Source organism: Callorhinus ursinus, unplaced genomic scaffold (genome assembly GCF_003265705.2).
Source record: "Callorhinus ursinus isolate GAN/ISIS: 27379988/994484 unplaced genomic scaffold, GSC_fseal_2.0 scaffold12, whole genome shotgun sequence".
Lineage (NCBI taxonomy): Eukaryota > Metazoa > Chordata > Mammalia > Carnivora > Otariidae > Callorhinus > Callorhinus ursinus.
Window position 1 is genome coordinate 33,669,239 of NW_027397074.1, and position 23,897 is coordinate 33,693,135.

Sequence of the window (23,897 nt, forward strand, 5' to 3'; positions counted from 1 at the left end):
GCCTGCTTCTCCCTCTCCCTCTGCTGTTCGCCCTGCTTGTGCTGTCTCACTCTGTCAAATAAATAAATAAAATCTTAAAAAAAAGAATAATTCAAGTTTCTCTTTGCATCTTGTTTTGAAATGTGGATATTTGATGAAAGAATGAAAATGGTTTTTATAGGTTATATAGAGAAAGAATAATCTGGAACAACATTAGACTGAGTTTCTTTCCCCCAAATATTATATTGGTTAGGGAAGAAGCATTTACCTGTCCTTAAAGCATAGTAAGCAATTTCATGAGCTCTTTCATTCAGCAGTGTATTTTGAGTACCTTTTCTATACCAGGCACTTATCCAGGTGCTAGCAATATCAGAATAATATGTGCTTTGCTTATATGGCACTTAAAGTATAGAAGGCTCATTGGAAGAATTTGAAGTATGGCTGGAGGTGGGGAATAGTGGCTAATGAATTACCTCCAGCAGTAATCCAGGCTCTTCATATCCTTGGATTTGTTAGCCTGGGATTTGGACTTTATTCTCAGATTAGGAGCAACAGGTCACTAGCCTGGGAATGACCAGATCTTACTGGCTTTGGAAAAAGACCAAAGACCACCATATTAGGAATAGAATCCAGCTCTAGGTAATAGAAACCCAGCTACCCCTCCTTTAAATAGTAAGCTTTATTATTTTCATGTAGGTAAATGTTCAGAAGTAGGTAGTCCAGAGCAGGGGCATGATTCAAGGATCTTATCAAGGTCCCAGTCATCATTGTTTTCCTGATCTACCATTCTTGGCATGTAACTTTCTTCCTTTCCACCAAATCGCATTGGCAACTCTAGGCATTATGATTTGTTCCATTCTCGAAGAAGAAGGATACTGTAAAATGCTTTTCCTTGGAAAGGTGTGTCTTTTGTTGAAACAGTCTTATTGAGGTATTATTTACATACCATAAGCTGCACATGTTTACAGTAGAAATTTAGTAAGTTTTGATATATACGTAAACCTCTGAGCCCCATGGCCACATTCAAGACCTCCCACAGTTTGCTTATCCTCCCTTGTAATCCCTCCCTCCTGCTCCACAACCCCTGCTCCCAACCTGCAAACAACCACTGACCTGCTCTGTGGTACAGTTTAGGCTGGAGTTAAATTTGGGAAGTCTAGAGAGGGTGTTTGCAGACAGAAGATCGTAGAGGGCATTTCTCTGGATCATTGATTTCCCTTCTTGTTTTGTCCTTAAAGTTTCCAGGAGGTCTTTTCAGCTAAAAGGAAGTGCTCATATTTTTTAAAAGCCTACATTCAAGGTGAAGGACTTAGAGTTAGTCTAGGTAGGGAAAGTGGTCTCAATTGTGAAGGTAGACAAAGTGTCTGCAAGTTGGAAGGTATTAAAAAATTTATGATAAACACTTGGAAGATGAAGCTTGTATTAACCAGAATTCTTTATGGGTTATAGATAAGCTTAGAAGAATGTTTTTGAGAGAGCACAAACTCTTGAAAGCATGCATAGAATTGGGACCTCCAAATAGTTGGATTGTCAAGTATACCTGGATCAAGGGGCTCAGAAAAGGTCAGAACTCTGTTGCTCCTTTTATCTGCTTCTCAGCTCAGCTTGACACTGCTTAGATTCTTTTTGAAGACAGAATTTTCCATGTGCCAAAATGACCACTGGCAGAATCAATTTTAATTGTTCTTACAGCTTGGTATGCCAGAAGAACCCATTTATTTTTCTTTCAATATCCTTTCATTATGGAACAGAACAACTGATTGACACCATTGGTTTATGGACCCATCCCATGGACCAGTCACTGTGGATAGGAGGATGGGCGACCATGATTGATAGGCCTATGTTGTGTGTCTCTGCTGCTAGTAGTGGTCAGATGGGGCTTGTGAAACACCATGATTAAGTGGTTTACAAGAAATGAACGTGCTGGGTTGTAAAGGCAACATTCGTCTATTACAGAGGTCATTCTTCTTCTGGGTAGTAATTTGGTCCTTCTATTCCTCATTCTAGAATATTCTGGCAACTTCATCATGTTAAAAGCTTAGCATAGTGGTTTAATATTTTAACAAACACCTGGGTGGCGCCTGGGTAGCTCAGTTGTTAAGTGTCTGCCTTTGGCTCAGATCATGATCCCAGAGTCCTGGGATCGAGCCCCGCATCGGGCTCCCTGCTCCACGGGCAGCCTGCTTTTCCCTCTCCCACTCCCCCGCTTATATTTCTTCTCTCACTTTGTCCCTCTCTGTCAAATAAATAAATCTTTAAAAAAACAAAACAAAACACACTAAATTATAAAGATCATTATGCACAATATATTTTTTTCTTTGTTCTGTAATGGCGTTGCATGTATCCACAAATGGACAAGTACATGCATGCTTATTAGTTTTGAACAATTTTATGTGCTAGAGTAATGCTGAAGATAAACACTTTTCATTCTTGCTCCCTTACTCTGGGCAGTGCACTGTGAGCTTTTGTGTGAATATAGGTGTATGTGACAACATTTCTGGATTGGGTGAAAGGAAAATAAAAAGCACAAAATGAATTTGGTAGTTAACAAATGGAAAAGTCATATGAGTAGAAGACTTAACGGTTCTTTTGATACATGGTTATGTAGCCAGCTCTCCTGGAGAGTAAGTTAAAGAGATGCTGTGCAAACCAAGCATCTGGCTACAAAACAAGAACTCTATCTTATGCATTGTAACATTGTCATTAGTATTATATCTCAGTGTTAAAAATTACTTAAATATAATGCCTCACACTGTGATACGGTTCCACAGGGAGAAAAAAAAGCGCACCAAGCAGAGTTTGCCACAGTTCTGCCTCTGTGTCATTGGGCATGTAATTTTGCTACTCTGATTTATCACCTGTAAAATGGAAGCAAAGAGATGACTGGCCGGGTAGTGTTGTGTCTTGGTGTTCCGTGAATTTCTGCTGACTCATGAGCCCTGCTTGAGCATTGCCGTGTCCTTTCCACTAGCACCTTCCTCACAACCCAGCCCCGCGTGAACTGTTTGCTTCTGCCACCACCACCTCCTTTCAGGGCTTGGTTGGGCAAGTCATGCCAGTTGTAGATACTTCACTAATCCTGCTTTGGTGTGTCTTTTCCATTACAGCTCTTCTAATCTCTCTTTTTAGAAGCTCTACTTCTCTTTGTTTTAAAGAGAAAACAGGAAAGGTTGGTGCTCCCTGCTCATAAAAACATTGCTATCAACGAGTTAACAGATCCATAATCTGTTTTTATCAGTATTCTGTCTCCCAAAGGAAGGAAACTATTTGTTTGAAGGAAGGTCTAAATTTACTTTCTATTACAATTGGTATCATAGGAAACTGCTGTTATTATTGAACAAAGGATTCTTGCAGTTCCTTTGTCTACCAAGTTCTAGTGACAAACTTAGGCTTTTTAGTTATACAGTTAGAATTAATTTTATTGGAATCAATAATTTTTGGATCACTAGTTTGGAAGACTTTGTATAGTCCCATTCTCTTCAAAATTACAAACCAACCAGAACATATAATTACCACTACTCAGAAATAAATAGTTTCATTACTATCTTTAAAGGGCTTCTTTACAGTAAAACTTAAAGAAACTCTGAGAGGCAAATTTAATTAAAGGCCTATCATAAACGTTTGGGTGCTATTTCTAATTTTAAAAATTAATTATGAATGCTTGAGGGCTTTGTGTTGCAATGTGTTAGCAACAGTAGCCACACAGAATGTAACATTTATGTTGTTTTCAATTATTTTATTAAAAAAACCTAATGTATTTTGGGAGTTTATCAGAAAATTGACTAGCCCAAATAAATTTATGTTTGGACAGTCTTACTGTTGTAGTTATAATTGCAGAATTTGTTTGAGATTGGACAGTTAAGTCAATGTTTTCTTCCACCTTACAAATGAGAATGTGTATTTGTGCGTGTGCCAACATGCCTGTGCTTGGGAGTTGGGTACAAGAAGGAAAGACAGGGTGGTGTCTTTTTCACACATGAGAACATCCAAGTGTGATCGATCCAGAACTTGGCTTTCTGTTGTAAACAAGTGGAGATACAACAGATCATTGGTACTGCCTACAAGTGTATACCACCTTCATTTGAAAGCCTTCCTTTCTCCTAACTGGGAGCCCATCATAGGAGAGAATGTGGACAGTCCTTGAAGATGCACAGATGAAAATTAATGTGAAATATTTGAGAGATGAATGAGAATATCTTGATTTCTGTGGCTGTTTTTTGGGAGAATAGTAGAAACAAAGGCTGGATGAGGAAAGTTGGACCAATTGACAGAGGAAAGCAAAGCAGGAGAATTTAAACTTGGCGCCATGGTAAGAAAGGGGCTGTTAAATTTTCAAGGCTGGTTTTAATTGGGAAATATTTCATGTGCAGGGAAATACTGTGGGAACCCAATATCTTGGGAACCCAACAGGCTGATTCCCCGGATGCCAGTGTTTTGCCACATCTCCCTGTTTTTTAGAAGTTTGGTGTTAGAGAAAGGCCCACTCTATCCCCATTCCCATTTTCCCCTCTCAAAAGTCGTCACTATCCTAAAATCAACATCTGTCACTTCCATGCACATTTATATACTTATGACAATTTGACCTATACCACAAAGACTATAAGGTGACTTTTTGTGGGGCATCTGGGTGGCTGAGTCAGTTAAGCGTCCAACTCTTAATTCGGGCTCAGGTCATAGTCTCAGATTCCTGAGGTGGAGCCCTGTGTCAGGTTCTGTGCTGGGCGTGGAGCCTGCTTGAGATTCTCTCTCTCTCTTCCCTCCCCACCCCCCGTCTCTCTCTTAAAAAACATAAATAAGGTGACTTTTTGTGTGCTTGAACATTTATTAAGTGGTATGTCTTATCAGTATTTATAGAATTTGCTTCATTTCTTTTATGTTTGAAATTTATTGATTTGATAGAAATAGATCAAACTCATTTGTATTCTACTCTGTGAGCACATCAGGGTTTACAAATTCAACAGTCATGGTTTCTGAGGTGGTTTTCAATTTTTTATTGTGACAAGGCTGCAGCAAACTCCTGACATATGATGTCTAGTTGGGGACATGGGTATTTCTTTTGGGTATTAATCTCGAAGCATTATTGCTGGTTTCGTAAGGGATACATATTTTTAATTTCCCTAGGTGCTTCCAGATTGTTCTGTGAAGTGGCTGCAAAAATTGACACGTTGACTTGAATGGGTTCTAGATTCTCCACATCCTTGGTATCATCAGGCTTAATTTTTGCGATCTGGTGCATGTGAGATGCTATCCCATTGTGGTGATTTTTGTCTTCCTGATATATAACGAGATTTAACATCTTTCAGGCGTTGATTGCCTTTTGGATTCTTCTTTGGCGGATCGCTTCTTATTACCTTTGGCTGCTTTATTGTGTGCTTTTTGTCCTTTAAAATTGATTAGTAGGTATTCTTTGATATATATATGTGCTGGAAATATCTTCTAGTTCTAGACTTATCCTACATTTGTCTGATGATTTTTATTGTGTAGAATTTTAAAATTTTAATGTGGTGTATAGTGTGGTAGGTAAGAACACCAAATCTGCAGCCATACAGCCTGGGTTCATATCCCAGTTCTGTCCCTTCCTTGCTGTGTAATCTTGGGCCAGTTACTTAACATCTCTGTGCCTGACTTTTTCCCCATCTGGAAAATGGAGGCAGTAGTACTACCTACCTCTTAGGGTTATTGTGAAGATGAAATTAGCTAATGAATGTAAAGCACTTTTAGAGTACTTCCTTGCACACAGTAAACACTGTGTTAGTATGGTCCTTGATTTTGGGGGGTTTTGTTAAGGAAGTTTTTCTGTAACTACAAAGTCAAAACATTTTTCTCTATTTTTTTCCTAAAAGTTGAAGTTTTGCTTTTATATTTAGGGTTTAAATCTATGCTGTGAGGTAGGGACTACTACTCTTTTTCAAAATGCGAAGGTAATTGTCACAGGGCTGTTAATTATAGCTTCCTCTCTCCTTACTGATTTGGAATTCCATCTCCCTCCAAGCCTACTACACTTTTGGTTTATTTAGATGTGTGTCAACTACTTGGTTTTAATTACTGAGCCATTACAACAAGTTGTGATATTTGGATTTTTAACTTATTAAATTTTTTAGTTTTATTTGTATGTTTAATTTTACTAATTAAAAAAAAAATAAAATCTGTCCGAAAGATGTAGTCAGGCCCAGGTTTTGCAGAGCATGGTGAAAGCAACAGCAAAGAGTCTGGAATGGTTAGTTGAAGGCACTGACAAAGGTTGATTGGCTACTAAGAGCATTTCTTAGGCATGGTGCTGGTGAGAGTGCAGCTTGGCTGAGAAAGAGTGAAGCAGACACGGCCTTTCTGTTTAATCTTAAAAATGTTCCTAGCCCTTTGGCGATGGGGACACTTATTCTTCCATGGAAATTAATGAATCATTGTATCAAGTTCCACCCTAAGAAACCTTATTGAGACTTTAACTAGAAATACGCTGAATTTGTAGGCTAAATTGGAGGTGAATTGATGGATAGTGTTCCCACCCATGAACATGTTATATCTCTTTATTTAATGCAGTTTTTTTGTGTTCTTCAATTAATTTCACAGTTTTCTCCATGAAGGTCTTGTAATACTTTTCTTAGATTTACTTATATGTACCTGATCTTTGTGGGGCCTATTACAAATCGCATCCTAAAGAAATACATTAAAAACTTTTGGGGAGGGGTGCATCAGCATGCTGTTGACATTCGTATTTTGTTCCTATTTATAGCAACTTTTCTCAATCCTACAAGTTTTAATATTTGCAGTCTCTTGTTTTATTTCTCATGTGGATACTCATTAATATGAATAATGACAACTGTGTTTCCTCTGCATTTTTGTTCAGTGTCCACTCTTATTCAGTTGTCTCAGATCTCCACTACAATGCTGAACAGAAGAGGTGATAGCACCCTGGTCTTATTCCTGAATTTTGAAGGAAATGTTTCTCAGCTTTTATCATTGAATATGATTTTTGCTTTGGGTTTTTGATAGCTATTCTTAATCAGTTAAGGACATTTTGGGGAATTTAGCCTTATTCTTTTTCTTAAAAAATAATTTTGCTGAAGGCCTGTCCTTTCCTTTTTAAAGGAAGCTTTATTTATCCTTCCTATAATATGTTTCTCTTCTTTCTACTTTCTTTGGCTTTGCTCTGTTGGCTCTTTTTCAAGTCTCTGTTTTAAAATATGGTTTTGTTTTGTCCATATTGTTTTTATTCTTTTATCTTTTTAGTCAGTTTAAACATAATTTTAGTCTCATTTGGTTAGTCCTATTACCTCAACTTCTTGGGGGCTCTAGTTCTTCTTTTGCTCTGTCTGTCTTATCGCTCTAGTGGTAGATTTTTTTTTTTCTTATGTGTTTTGTGATTTTTGATTGACAGCAAAGTTTTTACTTTTTTCTTTGGGAATGGTGTTAGAGCTAGGATTAGCAAATGTCCCGCCTGAATCATTTTGGATTTCCTTCTGTGAGTTTTCCTTCCCTTAATCCCGTCACTGCCTGTGATCAACTTTTATCTGAATTGCTTGGCTGATTTATCAGAATCAGCTTCCTGCATGCCTGGGTAGTGACATTTAGACTCCAGACATTTAGACTCTAGGCTTAGAGTTTCTCTTTCTTGCAAAAAGCTTTTTGAAGGGACTCAAAAATCTCTGCTATCTCCCTGGGTGTGGTGGTGTAGTTTTTCTATAAGGCCTTACACTGAAAACATAGCTTTCTAGAAATGCTCCTCAATGGTCTTTGTTCTTCTTCCCAGTCCTGCTTGGTTTGAAACCCAAGTCCCTTCTCTTTAGGGACTGCTCTGATCTAGGAACTCCTTCCTACCCTTCCCATCCAGAACTCCTGCCCCACCCCCACCAGCTGTATGCTTACACTTTTGATTTTGCATTTTCCCTTCTTTTCTGGCCTGTAGGACCTTCCCATTGTTTCTTGGTGCTCAGGTATATATTTAAATAAAATATTACAATCTTTTATAATATTTTAATGTATTCGGAGCAGGAAAGATTCTATGGTAGCCCAGTTGCCAGTGACCCCAGAACCCTCTAAGGTAGCTGAATAATATCCCTCTGTCCCCAAAGGTGCACATCCTAATCTTTGGATATGGATCGTTATGTGTAGCAAAAGCAACTTTGCAATGTGATTAAATTAAGCATTTTGAGATGGGACTATTGTTCTGGATTATCTGGGAAAACCCTATGTAATCACAAAGGTCCTTATGAGGGGGACGCAGGAGGGCTCTACTCAAAAGAAAGAGATATGCTTAGGGAAACCGGATGTAGACTAAGAGATTTGAATATGCTATGCTGGCTTTGAAGATGGAGGAAATGGTTACAGGCAATGGAATGCAAGTGTCTTCTAGAAGGAGGAAAAGGCTGAGAAAGGGATTTGCCCCCAGAGCTTCCAGAAGGAATGCAGCCTTATTGACATTGTGATTTAGCTTAGTAAGACCCATGTTAGACTTCTGACCTCCAGAATTGCAGCCGAATAAATTTGTGTTGTTTTAAGCCACCAAACTAGTGGTAATTTGTTAAAGTGACAAGAGGAAACTGATAAAACTCTCTTCAGTGTTTTTAAAGGAGGAGCACTTCGTATTAGCGATAGGGCTAGACTGACACCTATGTGAGAAACACAGCAGAGTGAACTTGGTGAAAAATACTTTTGACAGAGAGGTCTATTGATGGGAGTAGCTTCTTTCTTCCCCTACTTAGAAAAAAAAAAATCGGAGCAGAGATACTTGTGAATGTTCTAGATAATGTTTTCAATAATAGCATAATGCCTAGTCTGAGACCTGGAAGTTCTTTTTGCTGTGATAAAGTATTCCTCTCTTTTAGTTGTAGATGTTATTTTTCAAAAGGGAAAAGATTCTCATTATTAATGACCCTGTAAATAGGTAACTGAGAGAGCAAAAGATAGTTATCATGTTTTGCTGAGATGTTGCTGCTATAAATAAAGGATTTGGTCTTCTAGGAGGTTACCGACAAGGATACCTGAATACTTCACTCCAGCCTCATGGTAGGATTCCATTAGTGGTAACATATCAGGCAGCTTTCTATAATAGTTAGAGGTTCCTGACTTGTCCAGTGCCCACTGTGTGAATTGTTTTGTATTAGTTTCCTAGTGTTTCTTGGACGAATTACCACAAACATGGCGGCTTAAACACAGTAGAAATTTATTCCCCCAGTTTAGGAGACCAGAAGTCCAAAATGAAGGTATCATCAGGGTTGCACTCTCTCTGAGAGCCCCAGGGGAGAATCTGTTCCTTGCCTCTTCTGTCTTTGGGTGACTGAGGGCATTCCTTGACTTGGAACCACACCACCCTCTGCCTCTGTCATTACGTGGTCATCTCCTCTCTGAGTGTCTCCTTCTCCTTCTCTCTTACAAGGATACTTGTGATGACATTTAAGGTTTACATGATAACCCAGGATAAGCTTCTCCTCTTAAGATTTTTAATTCAGTCACATCTTTTGCCATATATATATGACATATATATGACATATATAATATATAATTTATATTTATATATTTAATAAATATATAATAATATATATTTATTAAATATATAAATATATAATAAAATAATATTTATAAAGTATTTTATAAATATTATTTTATTATATATTTATTATAAGTAATAGAATATTTATATCCTATTCTTTTGTTGTATAAGGTAAGATTCACAGTATGGTCATTTTTTTCAGCCCATTACCTGCTCCTTTACTATTTCATTGCATTCTTTGGCCTAGTCTTTTTATCTGGATTTTTTGGATTATTGTTCTGTCCTCTGACCCATCTTGTAAAAATATCTGGTAAGGCAATTTTTTGTCCCATTTTAACTTTTTAGTCTCTACTACCCTGACTTCTAGAGCAAGGGTGGGCAAACTATGGCTCATGGGTCACATCAATTCCAATGCCTATTACTGTATAGCCTGCCAACAAAGAATGGCTTTATATTTTTAAGTGATTAAAAAAAATCATAGGAGGAATATTTTGGTGCACATGAAAATTACATGAATTTGAATTTCAGTATCTGTAAGTGAAGTGTTATTGGCACACAGTTCTGCTCATTCGTTTACTGCTGCTTTTGTGTTACAGTGGAAGAGTCTAATAGTTGTGGCAGAGACCGTGTGATCCACAAGGCCAGATGATAAATATCTGGCCTTATACAGAGAAAGTTTGCCGGCCTTTGTTCTAGTAGGGATATCTTGTCTCTGGCTTTTAGTGTATAGTGGGCACTAGTCATTTGTTCTTGGCTATTTAACTTGTAAGAATTTTGTTAATATAGTAAGGATTTGGTAGGATTCCCAAAAGGATTCTTTAAAACTGTAGGGTTAGAAGAATTGTAACTATCATATTATTCATGCTTCTGATCTTTTTGGCTCCAAGACTCAAATAAAGAAATAGAGAGTGACAATCCTGCGCCCAAATTTAATTGAATTAGGAAATAGGCATCAAACCCGGGAACTGAAGTTGGCAAGTGTCCTGGTTAATTTTATCTGTCAATTTGGCCAGACCACGTGCCCAAATGTTTGGTTATATGCTAGTGTAGCTATTGATTTGAAGGCATTTTTTAGACTTAACATTTACACTCAATTGACTTTAAGTAAAGCAGATTACTCCCATTGTGGTATGCCTCATCCAATCTGTTGAAAACCTTGAGAACAAAGACTGAGGTTTCTTTTTTTTTCTTCTTTTTTCAAAAAAGATTTTATTTATTTGAGAGAGAGAGCACGCGCCGCTGTGCGCGCAAGCAAGTGCAGGAGCAGGGGTGGGAGGGGCAGAGGGAGAGAGAGAAGCAGACTCCCCGCTGAGCAGGGAACCCGATGCCCGGCCGGATGCAGGACTCCATCCCAGGACCCTGGGATCATGACCTGAACTGAAGGCAGATGCTTAACCCACTGAGCCACCCAGGCGCCCCAAGACCGAGGTTTCTTAAGGAAGAAAGAATTTTGCCTCAAGACTGTGTCAGAGAAAACCTGCTTGAATTATCAAGCTGCTGTCCCCCTCCAAATTTTGGACATGCTGGCCCCATAATTGCATGAGCCAATTCCTTAAAATAAATCTTTCTAAATATATATCCTGTTAGCTCTTTCTCTGGAGGACCCTGACTGATAGCGTGAGTTACTCTGATGTGTTGCAAACGCGGAGCACCTTCAGCGTTTGGTCCCACGACGCAGTGAGGATGTTGAGCAGAGCCAAGGCGAAGGCCTGTCCCTGCATCCTCTCACCTTCTTATTTCACCCCTCATGGAAGGAAACATGCTATATTTGGATGCCACAGAGTCCGAAGTAAGCTCGCTGGTGACGGAGCAAAGGGCTTTTTCTCAATCCAAGAGAGCTGGAAGTCATGAGACAATAGTGAGTGAGCAGATAAAAACAAGACAGAAGCAAATGGACCTACTGATAAGGAGCACCTGAGAAAATGATGGGGACCGAGAAATTTCTGGGTGGCAAAGATTCTGAGAATTTCTCCCCTCTCCTTCTCCCTCTGAAAACAAAAGCTTTCTGTGTGTACTAACTGCTGTGGGGAACAGCAAGTCCATGTAACTCTGTAACTTGGTTCTATCATGCTATAGGCAGTTTCTTTCTTCTCAAGATCTGCTTTGTAATAAATAGATCAAAATAAAATAGGTGGGGCGCCTGGGTGGCTCAGTCGGTTGAGCGTCTGCCTTCGGCTCAGGTCGTGATCCCAGCGTCCTGGGATCGAGTCCCGCGTCAGGCTCCCTGCTCTGCGGAGCATGCTTCTCCCTCTCCCTCTGCCCCTCCCCACTGCCGTGCTCAGTCGTGCTCTCTCTCAAATAAATAAAATCCTTTAAAAAATACAAATGTATGTTCTTTGTCAATATTTAGCAGTTTTATTTATATCCGTACACATGTAAGGTTTTAGATACCAAGATATTTAAAATTTGCAAAATATGATTACATGTATAAAAAATTAAATTTTTGAGTAAAAATCCTTTTGAGTGAATGGTGATTTATGTTTCGAAACAAAGTTTATTGGGTCGTGAAATGGTGCTAGAAAGTGTATTTTATGTATTTTGATTCCTCTCAACTGTGTATTATACTGTCACCTTGCTCCAGGAAATGGCTGACTCTCAATTGAAGATACTGCCTCCTTTCTGCCCCGCTACCCCAACCCCCATCCCTCCCACATACCTGTTTCAGCTTTATCTTCTCTCAGTTCTACATCATATTTACATGGCATGTTCTTTATTTGCTATTTTAAAGAAATAATTGTAACTTTGTGTTTTACAGGTAACGACTGATTTTGAGGCATGCGTTCTACCTCTTGGTTTTATTTTATAAGTATATAAATAAATGGAGTATAAAGTAATTTAGTCTGCTCAGAATACCACTTTACTCAAAATAGCTAAAGTCGCTTACATTGTTTTTGTCCTAAGAGTTTTAGTGACCTCTCTGTCTCTGAATTCTGAAAGGATACATGATGACATCTAAAGCAATTTTTTTCCACAATTCTTTGAGAAATTTTTGATTGTTTTCAAGGCATGGGTTCTGTGATAGGTTTTGGGGATACAGACAGATGAGAAGATGGGGCTTTCCTCTCAGGGTGCTCCCAAATCTCCTCGGAGAGACAGGCTTGACAACAGACTGAGAATGTGACCAGGGGAACAATAGAACCATCTTTGAAGAACAATTTATAGAGGACGAGGAAGGCATCACAGAGAAGGTGATAGTCCATCTGGCTTTGAAGGAAACCTAAGTGATTTCCATGTGAAGGAATCCGTAGTTGACTGAGATGTATTGGCATCTAGGAGTTTCACATATGCCATGATTTCAAAAGCTTAGGTAGAAATCATTTAGGCTTAGTAAACCAGATGACCTCTGAGGCTTCATAATAATTTCATAGATGATTAGTTTTTTTTTTTTTTGAAGCATGCCTGAGGATTAATTTGTTAAAATAATACTATCTATTAAGATCTTGTTGTTGAGTATGAGCAGTCATTTGTAAGATACTGAAAAATGTTTTTAACATTATTCTATAAATTGATGTTTTCCTCCCCTCTTTCTTTTCCCCTGCCCCCCACCCCATCCCTGGCCATTTTGGTTGTTTTCGCAGTTGGTTAGTCTGTTGCTGATCGGAATCGCAGCGTGGGGCATTGGTTTCGGGCTGATTTCCAGCCTCCGGGTGGTCGGTGTGGTCATTGCAGTGGGCATCTTCCTGTTCCTGATTGCGTTGGTGGGACTGATTGGAGCTGTAAAACACCATCAGGTGTTGCTTTTTTTTGTATCCTTTTTTAAAAGCAGAATTTTTTACCCCAATTGAGTTTGTTCTTACTTTTATCAAGTACTCATTTGATAACTATAACTGATTTGGAGTTATCATTAGGAAAGAAATTGCCAGAGAGCAGTTCCTAGCATGCCCTTTGTGTATTTGTTCCACAACATTAGGAACATTTCTTAGGGTGAAATTATTGTATGCGTATATGTTCCCATTTTCTCCTTTTCACATCATGAAGAATGCATTCTGCAAATTCAGTATAGTCCTATTTATATCTTACAAATTCAATTACATTGAACTGATTTGGTGACTTCTAGGCCCTTTCTGAAAGGTCAATATGTGGTTGAGAATTTCAGTGATTTTTTTTAAGATTTTAATACTAAGAAACCTTAAATACATTTATCTATACTTATTTCTTGTTTTATATATGTAAGAATTTTTATTTTAATCTAAATGAAATTCTAATAGATCAGCTTTTAAATATTAGTATTTTTTATTATGAAATATCTACAGTGTATTAATGAGAAAAATAATTGTGTATATTCCTTGTAAACTTTCTCTAGGTGCCATTTGTTCTGTTTTCTGGTTGAAATCCTTCTAGTACATTCTGAAGTTGTCAATACCTCTATTTTATGTAATTTTAAGAGTATCGAGAAATACCTTAACTTGAATTCTCAGTACATGATTATTCTCTTACTTGTATTTATTGTTCAGTTTTCTGTATCATGTGCTTGCTTAGCCCTGAACAGGGAGCAACAGGTAAGCACAAACTTTTTTCTTTTACTTTATTAGGCCTCATAGTATGTGTAGGAACAAAAGGGGAGAAATGATTGGAATATAAGATAATTCCTCTTTGCTCAGAATGGCATTTCACTGGAAACAGCTAAAATCTCTTGTTCCTGATTGTATTAGTGGGGCTGATCGGAGCCCTGAAGTGCCATCAGATGTTGCTTTTTGCAACTCCCCCCCCACCCCGGCATCTTTGAAGTGGAATTTTCCCTTCCTTGGGTGAAAAGTGCCACTACTGAAAGATGTTCACCCAGCCTTTTCCCACCATTATGCAGTGAAACGTGTGTGATACCATTCTAGCAATTACACTTTCTGAACTCTTAATTTGTGAAAGAATATGCATCTCTGTTTAGGGCAATGGAAAATTTGTGTTGTTTCAGTCTGAGAATCTTTTGAACTAAGTGTTTCTTTTAAAATGCATGGAAAAGTTAAGATCTTTCATTCTTGGGATAGAAGCAGTGCTTTAATTTTTGTTGCAAATTTAGGTATTACCCTTTGAAAACTTTTAATCATCTTACAAAGAGTATTTATTTTAGGTACACTCATATTAAAAGTTGTAGCCTCTAGCTTTATACATTTTGTGCAGGGATAACACATTTCAATGTATATATTAAACGCATTTTCTAGGGTCAGCTTCTGGAAGTGGGTTGGAACAATACAGCAAGTGCTCGAAATGACATCCAGAGAAATTTAAACTGCTGTGGGTTTCAAAATTTTAACCCAAATGACACCTGTCTGGCTGTAAGTACAAAGTATAACATATTTTCTGGAGATGTATTACATACCGATGAATAATGATTAACATGAAAGAATTGGAATTTCTGATGCTGAGTTGTATTTTTAAAATGCCTTACATATACCTATCTTAATATTCCATGTACACTGTTACATCATTTGTCTGTTCTCAAGTATCCACTCCTGAGTACTAAGTATCCTAGAGCCCTGCCAAACACAGATGCTCGTGGTTCTTTGCCCCTAATTCCTTCCCATTCAATTCCTCCTAGAACAAGTTGTGAAAGAAAAATAAGAACAGATTAGCCGTAGAGGTGCAGAAGAGCTGTAGAAGTATCTTGGTTTTGAAGCATATCAGGGTGGTAGGAGGAGAGTGGTCTATCCTAAATTTTGGGGCTCTTTAACCAGTTAAGCATCCCCAGGGAGGAGGATACATGGAAATAACCCTCTGTCCTCTCTCCCTTCTTCCCCATTACAACTTCATGCATTTTCTGTGAGAGCCGAGTTAGCGATGGACAAATCAGAGCCATACTGTTGTCTCAGGCCAGACCCCAATATGAGGATAGACTTGGAGTTTGACTGTCTTAGGAAGTTCACATGTGTTTATATTTCGGGGAAACTCCTATTACCATCTCTCTGAGCCCTGAGCTGGGTTTTCCTTCAATGAGGCCTCTTTTGTGGGAGTATTCATTTTCTAGAGCTATGTGACACTTGAACACCACCCATGTGTTACCTTAGTTTCCATGGATCAGGAGTGTGAGAATAGCTTAGTTGGGTCCTCCACTTAGGATCTCATCTGGGTGAAATCAAGGTATTGGCCAGGGCTGCAATCTCATCTGAGGACTGGGGTGTTCTGCCGAGCTCAGTGGGTGTTGGCAGAATTCAGCTTCTGGTGGTTGTAATGCTTTAGTCCCATTTTATTGCTGGGTGTTCCTCAGTTCCTAGAGGCTGCTCTCAGGTTCTAACTATACAACCATCTCACAACATGGCGGCATCCAAGTCAGCATGATAATCGCTCCATTCTGTTAAGATGATGTCTTATGTCATCCAAATGGCCAACAGACACATGAAAAAGTGCTCAACATCTCTCGGCATCAGAGAAATCCAAATCAAAACCTCAATAAGATACCACCTCACACCAGTCAGAATGGCTAAAAATAACAAGTAAGGAAATGACAGATGTTGGCGGGGATGCGGAGAAAGGGGAGCCCTCCTACGCTGTTGGTGGGAATGCAAGCTGGTGCAACAACTCTGGAAAACAGTATGGAGGTTCCTCAAAAAGTTGAAAATAGAGCTACCATATGATGCAGCAATTGCACTACTGGGTATTTACCCCAAAGATACAAATGTAGGGGTCCGAAGGGGTACGTGCACCCCAATGTTTATAGCAGCAATGTCCACAATAGCCAAACTGTGGAAAGAGCCAAGATGTCCATCGACAGATGAATGGATAAAGAAGAAGTGGTATATATACACAATGGAATATTATGCAGCCATCAAAAGGAATGAGATCTTGCCATTTGCAACGATGTGGATAGAACTGGAGAGTGTTATGCTGAGTGAAATAAGTCAATCAGAGAAAGACATGGATCATATGACCTCAGTGATATGAGGAATTCTTAATCTCAGGAAACAAACTGAGGGTTGCTGGAGTGGTGGGGGGGGTGGGAGGGATGGGGTGGCTGGGTGATAGACATTGGGGAGGGTATGTGCTATGGTGAGCGCTGTGAATTGTGTGAGACTGTTGAATCACAGATCTGTACCTCTGAAACAAATAATGCAATATATATTAAGAAAAAAAAAGAGAAGATAGCAGGAAGGGAAGAATGAAGGGGAGTAAATCGGAGGGGGAGACGAACCATGAGAGACGATGGACTCTGAAAAACAAACTGAGGGTTCTAGAGGGGAGGAGGGTGGGGGGATGGGTTAGCCTGGTGATGGGTATTAAAGAGGGCACGTTCTGCGTGGAGCACTGGGTGTTATGCACAAACAATGAATCATGGAACACTACATCAAAAACTAATGATGTAATGTATGGTGGTTAACATAACAATAAAAAAATTTAAAGAAAAAAAAAGATGATGTCTTATGTAACCACGTGGTAAACATGGGAGTGAGTGTTTATCGTATTCACAAATCCCGTCCACACTCACAGCGGTGGGGGGGAGCGATCACTCAAGGTGTGTATACTGGGCTTGGGAACCTTGGGAGCCATTTAAGAATTTAGGACACTACTAAACAGCCAAGGCCCAGATTGGATGTAATATTCCAGCCACTCATTTTTAGGTGGGTTCAGTGTTTATCTGCTTTTTATAATTGTGCTTTGAAATAAAAGTTCTTTTTTTTTTTTTAATTGATACAGAGCTGTTTCAAAAGTGGCCACCCATGCTTATCATGTGCTCCAATAATAGGAAAATATGCCGGAGAGGTTTTGAGATTTGTCGGTGGCATTGGCCTCTTCTTCAGCTTTACGGAGGTATGTGCAAATAACTCGCTCTCTTTACTCTTTGTCATAGGGTTTTCTGTTTTATATGGCAAGAGGGCATGACATTTTACCTTAGCATGGCCCTTAACTTAAGGAATGTATCAATGAACATCCTCATTGAGAACTAGTATTGTAATTAGAGGAGCCCTGGCTTGAAATTAGAAGACCTCACAGATCCAGCATGAATTTTATACAGGGTGAGATGCTTGATTATTAAATTATTTAAAATTTAATGAACAAGTGAAATGAGTTTAGGCTGGGTTATTTCTAGAATCTCTTCTATTTGTAGAGTTGAATGATGAATTACAATTTTAAATCTAATTTTGGAATAGGTAGGACATTCACACTGTTTAATATATATAGTATATAACACACATACATACTTATAAAGATATGCTTATTTCTAGCCCTTTAAAACCTACAGGTAAACACTATTATTAGTTTCTTATTTATATTGCATGTATTATACTATATTAAAATATTGATTAATACATTTATGTATAATATATGTGTCTGTAAGCAAAACCACACTCATTGATAATTTTAGAGGATGCTAATTCCTTTTGCAGTGTCTTTATTAAACTCTCAATATCTGTGGATGTTTTTTGATACAGCTGAGTTGACAATATGTATCAAAATTAAATTTTTTTAATTCATACATTCTACTTACAGTGCTTTATTTCATGGAGATAATCATATGACTATTTAAAATGAATAGAAAAGAATGTTTATTGTGGATAACAGCAAACCCTTGGGCCAGCTTGTGTTCTTCAGTAATGAGCTGGTTGAATTAGAGTGGGTGGGAAGGGACATTTTTCTCTGCCCTTCAAGTTCCTTCTAGCTAGACTAAGAGTCAGACTGACATGAGACATATTAACAGGAGAAAATCAAACTTAATATTGTATATATAATGTATATACTGCATTTGTGTATATAATGTATACACTATATATGTATATGATGTAGGGTCAATATATAGCACATTATATATACATATATGTGGATATATTATATATTCTATTCAGTTTCCTTCTCTTGAGAATGCAAAATTCACACTTGGTTGTTCTTAACAAAATGGAGATAAAGACCAAGGTTAATATTCATTTTTTAAAAGAAATCTCCCCTGACATCTCTTCCCATTCTGAGCGTTTTTTTTTTTCATTTTACTTTTTCTCATGAAAGAGCTGTCTTACTTGTTGGTTGGTCGTGACATTGATTCAAGAAAATCGATGTACTGTTTAAAAACAATTCTGTGCATTATTCCTTTGTTTCCTTTTAAAAGTACAATTTTCTCCATGAAAACTTAAAAATATAGGAGAAAAACCGGGATGAGCAATCTCTATATAGCACATTAGCCAGATTTTGCCCTGTGGTTTCCTTTTTATATGTAGAATTTATTTTGAGAATTTAATTCTTTTGAGCAGCTCCATTTTCTTCTCATGAGGCTACATTACCTTCAGTTATGCCTACTTTTTTTTTTTTTAAGGACTTTATTTTTTTTTTTTTTTTTTTTTAAGAGCAGTTTTAGGTCCATAGCTAAATTGAGAGAAAGGTACAGAGATTTCCCGTATATCCATTGTCCTTACATAGGCATGCTCTCCCCCATTATCACCATTACTCACCAGAGTGGGAGGTTTGTTATAATTGATGAACCTACATTGACATATCATAATCACTCAAGGTCCATAGTTTACATTAGGGTTTACTTTTGTACATCTTTTGGATTTAGACATTATAATGACATGTATCCATCATTAGAATATAATACAGAATATTTTCACTATCCTAAAAATTTTCTCTGTTCTGCCTATTCATCCCTCCTCCTGTTTTTTTAGAATGTTAATATTTGTAAGAATATAAAGTCATAGGGGCATGACTGGGTGGTTCAGTCAGTTGAACGTCCAACTCTTGGTTGCAGCTCAGGTCATGATCTCATGAGTCATGAGATCAAGCCCCACGTCTGGCTCTGTGCTCAGTGGGGAGTCTGCATGAAGATTCTCTCCCTCTGCCCCTCCCCCCACTCAGATGACCTGAGCCAAGGCAGACGCCCAACAACCGAGCCACCCAGGAGCCCCTCAAATAAATAAATTATTTAAAAACAAAGAATATAAACTCAGGATTCTTAGGTGTCTTAAGAGCTAAGAAGACTTGGTGTTCTTTCATGGAATCCTCCTCTATATTTTAATATTTTATATACCATGTCCTTTGAAACCTGGCTAGAGATTTTAATAATAACTTACCCAACCTGATATTTTCTGGATAGTGAATATTTTATAGCTATACTAACTTTAAATTTTTTGTTTTATTCAATATTCCACAGAATCATAGGGATGAAGCTAACCGATGATTTCCTTTCCTTGGTGAAACAGGCTTGATTTTGAACTATTTATAATAGCTGGAAATAAATGTAAACCATAAAAGAAACTTTGATTTAGAATCTGAAAAATAGCTGAGACATATTAACTTTTAACATGTTAAAGTTAGCACATGTTCCTTGTAGAAACTTTAGAAAATACAGAAAATTTTGAACATGAAAAATTACATGGATTTACTAACTAAAAATGACAAATAACCAATGTTTATATTTTGGCATATTACCTTCTGCCTTTCTATATTTAATAAATAAACATAAAAAATAATGTGTAGGCTCATTGCACAGATTTCTGTGTAATGAGCTATATACTTTAGTGGCCTGCATATTAGGCCTAGGTTCTAGTATCAGCGGTGTTCATGATGAGTTCTAGTCAAAGTTACCCTTGAGAATCTTTAGATCATTTTAAGCAGCTTTGTAAGCTTAGAATCCATTAGTTATCTAACTTTGATTTTTTTGCATTTTGGGTGTGGCGTTCCTTCCAGACTCTCCCAGGGAGGGAGGGACGAGATCATGGTTCACAATGGGGCAAAGGAAGAGATTGTCCCATTTTGTCACTTACCGCTGAAATGGAGGAATGAAGTTTTGGTAAAATGTGGCTTCAGATGATGAGTGTCTAATGTATCCATTTGCTTTGTTTCCCCTGTAACTTACACTATCGGCCTATATCCAGGGCTGATAATCAAGCGATTTAAAATCTCAAAAATTCTCACCCAACGCTCTCTCCCTGTGTGCCAGTGTTTCTGGGGCAGGGGGAAGGAAATGATGCTTGGGCAGGTTGGGGGTGTCAGAGGAGTTGCTGTCCACAGCAGGTGTGCACGTATCTCAGCATTGTGAAAACCAGCCTGGCTGATGTGGTAGGTAGAATGTTAGCCTGAGAATGGCCTTCAGTACATCAGATTGCACATACAACCCCAAATGTGCTAGAGGGCATGGATTCCATGTTGGAACCACGGTTCTAGCACTTGGGGCCTGTGTGACCTCAGTTCCCTGGCTGGTAAAATGAGGATAATGTTCCCATCATGCAGGGTGTTTGGGGAGGATTGTTTGAATTTGTAAAGTGTGAAGAACAGAGCCTGTCACAAAGTACTCCTCATGTGTTTATTAAATAAATTCCTTTTTTTCCTCTGTTCTATATGCCGCAATCCAGGCTTCCCACTTCCTTAAATTAGACTTATCTTTCCTTGATTCAACTCCCAAACTATAGTTCCTTCAGCTCTGACATGTTATCATTGTAATCACTGCCAGTCATGAATTTTAGAGTAACACAGGGATTATTACTGTGGTAATGGAGAAAATTTTGGATTGATCCTAATTCTCTAGAAGTAGTTTAAAGGGCTAATGAGTAGTTATTAAGTCAAATAAACAAAATTTAGATGAAAAGTTGGCACAGCTCTAAAGTGGAAAGTATAATTTGAAATTCATTTTGTTCCATTAAAAATTTGTATCTTTTTCAGTCTAAGAATTTTTGATTATTTTAAGTAAATCAACTTTGAGGTAGCAGAAACAGAATGAACACATTTCTTAATTAAAAAAAAATTATGTTAAGGCTTTTGTGAACCTGGTGTGGGAAACGACACAGTAACAACTTAGTATTTTTCTAGAATTAGAGATCCCCGGTTCTTGAGAAAGGCAGGAATTATAACATTTTTTAAAGATCTGCATTAGCAAAGTTTGTTATTGTGGGGTTTTCATTATTACTGAATTCTTTCTCAACCCAGTTTGTTTCTCACTTATCAAAATAATGTGATATTTTAGCTATCCAGACAATTTAGTGTTTGTATTAAGTTCCTATTGCTGCTGTAACAAATAATCACAAGTGGAGTTGTTTAAAGCAACACAAATTTATTATCTTCTACTGCTAGAAGTCAGAAGTCTGAAGTGCAGGCTCCCCTGGGAGGCTCTATGGGAGAAGCTGTGTCCTTGCCTTTCACAGCCTCTAGGGGCTGCCTGCGCTCTGTGGGCCTTGTCCTGCATCTTCAAGGCAGCCATGCAGCATCTTCTCTCTGACTCTGCTTCCCGCTGCTTCTGACGTCACAGTGCCTTTTCTTGATGTCTCTGATTTTCTTTTGCCTGCCTCTCTTTTGTAAGAACGCTTGTGACTACATCAGCGAGCCCACCCATATAATCTTCCTGTCTCAACAGCTTTAACCCAATGACATCTGCCCAGTCGATGTTACCATGTAAGGTAACCTAATCCCAGGTGCTGGGGATTATGATGCAGACATCTCTGGAGGGCCAGTATTCATATTAATTGTTTTTAGGGCTTCTAATTTGGGCTACTTACAACATTTTAAAGGGAAAAAGAAATCCTTTCCCCTTTGAACAAATAATGCCAAGTGCTTCAGAGGTTCCAGATTGTTTATTGATAAACTGAAGAAACAGATACAACTGTTACTTTCTCTTTCTTCTTCTTTTTTTTTTTCTTCCATTGCAGATCCTGGGTGTTTGGCTGACCTACAGATACAGGAACCAGAAGGATCCTCGTGCTAATCCTAGTGCATTCCTTTGATGAGAAAACAAGGAACATCTTTCATATTTGGATCTTGTTCACTTTCTCTAACTTAAAGTTCAACTAATTTGCCTGTTTAAGGAAGCAGTATCTGAAAAGTTACATTATTATTGACAGTGGAATTATATATTTTTACTCTTATGTTTCTCTAAATGTTTTTCTTTTCCCATTGCTGAAAAAATTAGAAACTTGTGGTCCCCTCCGACCCTCGGTGGTACCTGTAATCTACTGTATTCACAGTGTCTGGCACTGTCCACTGTGGCCTTTCTTAGCATTTTTACCTGCAGAAAAACTTTGTATGGCACTATTGTGTTGATCATATTGTAAATCTAAATATACATCTCACTGGAATAATTAATTGTATGTAGCACTGTGCTGTGTAGATAGTTCCTACTGGAAAAAAGAGTTGAAGCTTATTAAAGCCAGAAAGTATGAGATTCTATTATGTTAAATTCAGTAAGGGAAATCCAAAATCCTGCATTTTTTTTTGTCTTTTTAGGAAAGCTGTATTGTGGTGAAAATTGTTAACATAAAAGTGATAATTTAGTTCTAGTAGTCTTTTATGATTACACTATTGTAGCCTAGAAATAGCTATGTCTTTAGGAAAGTGTGGTCTAGTTTTTGATTTTTATAGATAAGTACGGAGGAGATACGAGTTCTGATGTGTAACATTTGCCTTCAGCTTTTGAAATGGAATGGGTCTGAGAAAATCAGAAAGTATAGCTATATAATCTTCATATTCTTTTATAATTTGAAGTCCAAAAGACTGCATTTTTAAACAAGTTACTATTAATGCATTGGCCCACGTAGCAAAAAGATATTTGATTATCTTACAAATTGTTAAATACCTTTTTCATGAATTTTCTCAGTATTGTAACAGCAACTTGTCAAATCCAAGCATATTTGAATGTGAGCTCCCATAATTTGAAATTGAAATAGTATTGTGGTTCTGTATATTATATTAAAAAATTAAAGAATGGAAACCTTTCCTGGTGTATGAATGTTTCAATTAAAAGAAAGTAATGGAAGAAGTGTTAAATGGATTAAGTGAAGTGGAATTATTTCCTTTATTGCTTTGTTTTCTTTGACTTAGAGCCGAGTGCTGCTGTTTTCGTGTATAATCCAGCCACGGAAATGAACTTCCAGCACTAATGTCTACTGGTAGTCCCCCCCAAATTCTTTCTTGAAAATGTGTCAGTGTTTAATATTTTCTCCATAGTGAGAACTGTTTTTTAGAAGAGAAGTCGTTCGCATTTATTTGGGGAAAATAGTTCTTTTGTGTTACTGACAATTATTAAATTCTTGTCTTGCATTCTATGTAGAATATATATTTTATTGGTAATTGTCATTATGATGGGTTTTAGGCCAAGAAAAAGGGCAAATGGTCGATCTGTAGAATTTTAGAGCATTCTGTGGTTGTGTCACCTCCCATGATTCTGGAAGACTGCCTGATCTTTCAAGAAAACCCAATTGTGCAATTCCCATGATACAGTAAGGGAGGAAAAACAATTTCCCCTCTTCTCTTCTAAGTTCTTGTCTTAGACCCTGTCTAATACAAGTCAGATTAACAAGAGAAAAACAGGTTTATTAACATGCATACATATCTATTAACATGTATACATAAGATATTACCCAAAACTGAGTAATTCCCCAAGATGGCCCAAGACACCGTATTAGATACTATCTTTAGCTAAAGACTAAGTAAAGGTGTGTGTGTTGGGGTGTGAGAATTGGAGGGAAGGACAGTTAGGGTTACCAGGAAAAGCACTGTAAACAAAGGTAGGACTTGTTACGTAGATTTA

General features: G+C 37.8%; 1 protein-coding gene across 1 annotated transcript in view; it reads left to right on the forward strand.

Moving 5' to 3' along the window:
* Positions 1-23,082, forward strand: part of TSPAN13 (tetraspanin 13) — a 32,482-nt gene extending 9,400 nt beyond the window's left edge. Inside the window, exons 2-6 of the mRNA XM_025872981.2 lie at positions 13,045-13,212; positions 13,885-13,965; positions 14,623-14,736; positions 17,090-17,203; positions 22,021-23,082. Coding sequence (XP_025728766.1) covers positions 13,045-13,212; positions 13,885-13,965; positions 14,623-14,736; positions 17,090-17,203; positions 22,021-22,095 — 552 coding nt within the window. The 3' untranslated portion in view covers positions 22,096-23,082. The remainder of the gene's footprint in view (positions 1-13,044; positions 13,213-13,884; positions 13,966-14,622; positions 14,737-17,089; positions 17,204-22,020) is intronic.
* Positions 23,083-23,897: the final 815 nt, after the last annotated feature.